The sequence below is a fragment of the Gambusia affinis genome, linkage group LG14 (assembly GCF_019740435.1).
Source record: "Gambusia affinis linkage group LG14, SWU_Gaff_1.0, whole genome shotgun sequence".
Lineage (NCBI taxonomy): Eukaryota > Metazoa > Chordata > Actinopteri > Cyprinodontiformes > Poeciliidae > Gambusia > Gambusia affinis.
In genome coordinates, this window is record NC_057881.1 from 21,358,918 (window position 1) to 21,365,814 (window position 6,897).

Consider the following 6,897-nt stretch of genomic DNA (forward strand, 5'->3'; position numbering starts at 1 on the left):
ACTCAAACTCCTAAAAACATCTGGTGTACTTCTTTATGGTTTTGAATTTACGACCCAGCTGTTGTTTTAATGTTTGTTTTGAAGATTATTTTTAGGCCCTCTCTCCTAAAGGCATTAAAGAAAATGAAGAAGAAGAAAAAAATCAAACTCACACATACCTGTTGCGTGATGGCGAATCCGATGACGGGATCTCCCTCCAAGATCTCCCACGTCACCACAGCCGAGTTGACCTCCAGCTCTCTGATGGTCACATTGAGTGGAGCTGACAGCGCAGCGTCTGACACAGGCAGAAGGATATTTAATTAACAAGGACAGAACATAAATACTATATTCCCACACTTTGCAATTGATATAATAAATCCTACAGCGGCGAGCAGAACAGCCTCCTCATGATCACTCTCTTTGAACTCTTCTCTTTTTTACTTTGCTCTCTCAGCCCACCTTCACTCAGATCCTCCTCTCACCACCCACAAATTAATCTCCTTTCATTTATACCCAGCCTAATTAACACACTTCAGTCTGTCAGGGGGTTTCCCACAGGAAGACGCTGCTTCCCGTTAGTCTTTGTTTCCAATTCTCACACATTTTTCGGTCTTTGCCTCCTCTCCTCTTCCGTAGGCAGAGATTCACTTTCGGTGCGATCCTTCTGTGAACTGATCTTAATGTTTGTGCTGGAAAAGAGGAGAAATCACACCTGGGTGAACGTAATACGTCGCTAATCTTTAATGACAGATCCAGTTGAAGTTTGAATCGTTTCCATTTCTGAAGTGCAGAAAGGGATAGAGCTGAATGCGTGCGTGTGTGTGACTTTACAGACGGAAAGTGTGTGTGTCAGTTACAACAAAGTCAAGGTCCTCTACGAGTCGACTCGAAATTGGATTTCCCTTGAGTCCAGCTCGACAAATTAACATCAGAGTTAGACCTTGGTTTGGGTTTGAACTCAGGAAGCAAAAAAACAATAGTGACTCCTTGGTCTTCCTCAACACTAAAGCTATTCTTTCTTAAAATGTAACCAAAGACTACAACATAAAATGTTCCACATAGTTATTCTAACACTTCTTGGTTATCTTATACAGCATACTTGAACACTTTTGAAATTTTCAGCCCATTACGGGATGCACCCTAATTGGCAATTATCAGCATTTGCCCATCATTTCCATGGCAGTCTCACCAGCATCTCATATTTACTTCTGACTAATGAGCAAACATTGGCAGTTTATATTTACTCTAAGGAGTCAGATGAGCAAGTAACAAGACATGTAGTGTCAAGAAAATGTCTGGAATCTCATCCCACTGACTCCTTTGAATATTTAGCTGATTTATGCCAGCTAACAAGTCAACCATTTCAGCTGAGATGGTGCTAATTAGCTTTAGCAGTATTATGGCAATGCGGGTGTTTATCTGTAGCATTAGCAGTATTATTCTGACAAAGTAGTTAGAGCTCAATTGCCCTTAGAGTTAGTATAACTGTGCTAATGCGGTTGCTACAGTTTTCTTGTGTTTAGCATTAACAGTATTATGCTAATGCAGTTGCTACAGCTTGCTTGTGTTTAGCATTAACAGTATTATGCTAATGCAGTTGCTACAGCTTGCTTGTGTTTAGCATTAACAGTATTATGCTAATGCAGTTGCTACAGCTTGCTTGTGTTTAGCATTAACAGTATTATGCTAATGCAGTTGCTACAGCTTGCTTGTGTTTAGTGTTAGAAGTATTATGCTAATGAGGTTGTTATTTGCGTTTAGCATTAGTAGTATTAAGCTAATGCTGTTGTTACAGCTTGGTTGTGCTGCCACAGTAACCACACTGATTTACTACAACTATTATGATGTGCCAAATTTAAAATGTATGTTGACTGAGTTAAATGAGTAATGACTCAGTCACAGCACCGCTTAAACTAAAATAAAATAAAAAGTTTGACATAATTTCCTCTTACATTCACAAACAAAAAGCAAGGTCTTCACTGACTTATTTTGTTGGTAACTTTTCTACTTCTAGCCTTAACAAAATTGGAACTTTGATACAATTTGTCGTGCCTCACTAAAATTTGGCACTTAGCAAAGTATGTAAAGCTCAAATATAGAAATTCAGCTGTACATAAAAAGGAATAGTGGTTTCCTGCTTGTGAAAACTGTGAAAATGATCACTGGAATAGGGGAGCTCTTGTGTATTAAGTTTGCTAACATTACTATTAGCCTTCATTCGTCTCCTAATTAAGTTAGTTTCTGAGTCGTCAAAAAGTGTACAAGCAGATATCCTGTAGGTGTACATAGTATTTTTGTATATATTTTTAGAATTTGTTTTTATGGACACGAAGATCTGCATGGAGAGTGTTCAATTAACTCTTTTGTACTCCTCTGTTTTCCACAGCTTGGCAAATTATCACCAATATTGTTGTATTGAAATAGAAATTTCGGTAGGAACTCAAAACTTAAGTTTATAGATTTCCTATAAATAAATGGACAAATGTGAAGAAGGAACAGAGCTTCCTTCTTCACATTTGTGAAGAAGGAAGCGTCACAAATGTGAAATAAATGTGGGAAAATAATAACCAGAGGTGCACCGATTGCAGTCTCTGGCCGATCACCGAATACCGATCTTTTAAAAAGCTTAACCTGCTACCAGTTTTTTGTCTGAAATGTTGCTCAATATAGCAAGAAAGTTGTTGAGTTGGTAACAGTGGGGTCACTATTGTTGATTGTGAATGTGCAGACATGACCCGATGGGACGGTCTATCAGTCAAACCTTTGTCAACAGAAAGCAAAAGAGGAGAGTGGTAGATTCGTTGACTTTTGCCAAGGTAGATAAGATCGGTGGATAAGATCGGCTTCATACGTAAAAATATGCTGATCACAATCTCCCAAAATTAAGGAAATTGGCACCGATAAATCAGGTGGCCGATAAATCGGCGCACCCCTAATAATAACTCATAAAAGTTGTGGAGGCCAAGTCCCCGAACATCTGGACAAATATCCATTACCAGGGGTCCCCAAAGTCGGTCCTGGAGAGCCGGCCTCCTGCATGTTTTAGTTCTCTCCCTGGTTTAACTCACCTGGATCCAATGATGGCTCGTTAGAAGGCCTAAGAAGAAGATTGACAAGCTGAGAAGGTTGTTACTACCACCAGGGAGAGAACTAAAACATGCAGGACGCCGACCCTCGAAGACCCACTTTGGGGACCCCTGCAACAAATCTCTTACAGAACTACAAATGCATGAAAGAGACAAATTTTCTCCCCTCTATGTATTCTTATTGAGGTAAACCAACATAAAGTGGGAAGGCAGACAATAAAAAGTTAGCAAAACGTTTTCCAAATGAAAATCTAAGAATATGTGGGGGTGTATACATCTGGACATTTACGTATTTGATCAAGTTGTCTGTGAGCATCAATTATAAAGTCAAGCCACCGATTGTCAATTAGATTTAGGTCTGGACTTTGACTATAGCCATGTCCTGTAAGGTTTGCAGTTGATGAACTAAATATTGATGTGTGAGATGTCACATGCAAACTTAAAGAAATGGATTGAAGAGGTTGTAATACGACAGATTGTGAAAATGAAGAAACTTTCACGAGATTTTCTAGCCTCAGCCACACCTCAGAATGTACCAGAACGTTCCCAACTATTCCACAAGTCACCAAATGATTTAAACAAGGTTCCAGAAATACACATCTCACTCCTAAAACTGAGCGAGATTTGTACACGCACACGCACACACACACACACCCACCCAGCATCATCCAAGTTATTCCATTCAACCTCATCTGGACAACTCAGATTTCTCTGGACATTTTTTCAGCGTCCGTCACTTTTCCTGCGAGATTATTTCCAGCCCTTTTTATACGATGATATATCCTGAATTCTTCAGCGAGTTATGCTTGAGAGGGGAAATCTGTTTGAGTCCAAAGATCTCGCTTCCATTGTGTCCTGACAATGGAAGCTCACAGACGACGGCTAGTCCTTTGGAAATCCTAACTCTTGGAGATAAGATCGTCGAGGCTTTATCTCACCTTGGAGAGACCGCTTTCATTTGGTCTGAAGATGTGTGTGTGTGTGTGTGTGTGTGTGTGTGTGTGTGTGTGTGTGTGTGTGTGTGTGTGTGTGTGTGCGTGTGTGTGTGGGGGTGTGTGTGCCTTGAACTCTAGCTGGGAATTACAATCTCATTTTGGATTCAATTTCAAGACATTTACCTGGATTATGAGGCAATTTCTGCCTCCGTTTGTGTCAGAGTGATCCTAAAAATCATGCTAATGCAGCGTGATTACCTCATGTCACCCCATCATTTCTGGCTTAACAAAGCTTATTGTGAGTGCAGATCACATCCATATGTCATGACAGTATGTCCCCCCTTCGTCCCCCAAACGGATGCCGCTAAACCTAACACCAGATCAGCGGTGCTCCGAACCGACACACATCAGCCCCGCTGGATGTGTTTGCTCAGCCGGTACATTTCTCCCCACCTCCTCCCTGGCTCTTCTTTGTTTACCTGCGGTGATCGCTCACCAACCTGTGGTCCAACTCACCGGCTTTAACGGAGGACGCCGAGAGGAAGGAGCCCAGCAGGAGCAGCGGCAGCGCGGCCGCAGACAAGCCCGGTTTCGCCATCCTCCTGCTTCTTCTTGCGGGGCTTCACATCCTGCGCGGCCCATTTATCGCATCGCATTTAAGGCGAGCGAGACGAGCATCCCCCGGCCGGTAAGGGGGGAGCCAGAGGGCGGACTTGTTGTGCCGGAGATGAGGCTCTCTGGAAGTTGTGAGCTGCAGCAGAAGCGCCAGCAGCGGCGGCGCAACAACAGCCGAAGGAGGAGGCGGAGGGAGACGAAGAGGAGGAGGGATTGAGATGAAGGTGAAGAGAGAGGGAGGTGGAGAGGGGTGGAGGGGAAGCGAGGGAGATAGTACCGGTGTGGCGACAGGGGATGGCGGCTCGGAGTGTCAGTCCGATCCGGCTGGTGGTGACGGAGAGGTGGGAGCGGAGGCAGCGACGTGCCGCTGTCCGCAGACGCTCACGCAAAAACACCTGCAGCAGTGCACGTGAGGTCACTTAACAGAAGAAACCGGAAAACAAAACAAAACAAAACAAAAAAAATAAATAAATAAAGTAGACAGACAAACCTCACTGAAGATATTTCATTTCATTAAATGAGTTGGTAAATATAGTAGAATAATATTACGGCGTGTGTGTGAGCGGGATGAATTACACTGATTGTTTGACCTTTCAACCCCAAATTTTGTTTCGCAACAAAATCATCAATAAAAGAGTGAAGGGCGATGTTTTTACTTATGTTATTATTAATAACGCGAAACTGCTTGAATTATTATTAAAAAATTTTAAGTCAACAACAGATGAACACGAGCAATATCTTCAGGAGATATACTGCTATCCTGATAATCAGGATTTCTGTAGAAACGGCATCTGGAAAACATTGTTGATCCTAACCAGTTAAATTCAACTTATTGATCCCGAAGGGAAATTAAATGTTATTGTAAAGCAAATTATTCAAGATTACTCAGAGATGTTTTAGTTGGCAGGAAGGACAGAATTTCAGTCAGAAATCCAAATTTTGGACTAAAAAAATTCAGATTTCAACCAAATCATAATTCTAGCTTGAGCAAAACTAATAAAATTATCTGTGAGAAATTATCGTTATTACTTTTAAGTTGGTTCAAAGAAGACAAAAAAATCAGTGCAGACTCACATTTGAGGTCTTCGGCAAAGCTCTCATAGATTTGAAGAAGGCTGCCCCCAAGGGCACAACACTAAAAATAAAGACGAACTTTTGAAGATAAGGATAAAAACGATATACAAAAAGTCTGCCCCTTTAATAGTTTATACAAACTTTAAAACAGTTTGTATTCCACGAAATTACTTTCTCCTTTTTTGCGAAAACAAACCAAAAAGCTAGTCTCCTTTATTTCCTCCTTAAATCTTGTGTTGTTCTATATTCACTTTAGAACAAAATAAAATATGAACATAAACAAACAAATATATTTGTTTGTATTTATAAACCATGTTCAGTTTGGATTTGATTTCATTTCGTTCACCAAAGGATAAGGCTGTATTTTTTTCTTTTCTTTTTTTTTTTCCCTCAAAGGTTCACATTTTATGTGCTGCTCTTCTGTCTTTTAGCTAAAACAAACCAAGAAAAAAAAAAACAAGATGGCAGCAGGTTATTTCCTAAAGTGGTTCCAATTAAAGTGCTGGCACCGGTCGGAGAGAACGCCCTCCTCGGAGAAGGGAGGAAGAGGAAAGACAAAGAGAAGGAAGTCAATGTTCTGCACCCTAAGAGTCAAAGTCACTTTCAAGTGCCGCGTGTTCAACACGACTCTGTTTCTCTGCTCGCTTTTGCAGCAAAAAATGTTTTCTGGATTCAGTTTGGAAGCAGATCTGAAATGTGGCGACCGGCCCCTGAATCTCTCTCCCTGTTTTTAGGGGACGATGAAACCACAAAGATGGACTTACTGTTGTCTAAATGGGATTATGGAAATGACCCCCAGTGTCCCTTTGTCCATTTTTAGGGAGAATATTTGCATCGCTTGCACTCTCTGATCAACTATAAAGGATATTTGTTTTACTTTTTGGAGGAAAAACGTCAAATCCATTAGCTTGCTTAATACGCCCTGAATGTGTTTGACCGCTGAAGCTCTGAATTTCTCTGAAGGAAAAAATAAAGGAGAGACACTTTATTAAGATAAGTTGAAGACATTATAAAAACTCGCAATCACTCCACGTTGAACTCTTTCTTTTCTTTCATTTTTCGGTACTTTACAATCGAACCTCTTTAGCTTGTTACGTCAAAATCTGGGTGAGTTTGCACTTATTCTACAGTAAGTGCAAACATCAGCCATAGTTCTGCCTCTGATGGACTCGAGTTTTCTCTTGTGAAAGGGTGTCCAAAGTGCG

At 41.0% G+C, this 6,897-nt stretch overlaps 1 protein-coding gene across 2 annotated transcripts in view; it reads right to left on the reverse strand.

Moving 5' to 3' along the window:
* The window catches only part of fndc5b (fibronectin type III domain containing 5b), a 28,746-nt gene extending 23,791 nt beyond the window's left edge, over positions 1-4,955 (reverse strand). For both annotated transcript variants that reach the window (XM_044138795.1, XM_044138794.1), the window contains exons 1-2: positions 4,520-4,955; positions 159-277 (exon numbers count right to left, since the gene is read on the reverse strand). In XM_044138795.1, the coding sequence (XP_043994730.1) occupies positions 159-277; positions 4,520-4,601 (201 nt within the window). In that variant the 5' untranslated portion in view covers positions 4,602-4,955. The remainder of the gene's footprint in view (positions 1-158; positions 278-4,519) is intronic.
* Between the last annotated feature and the right edge of the window lie 1,942 nt (positions 4,956-6,897).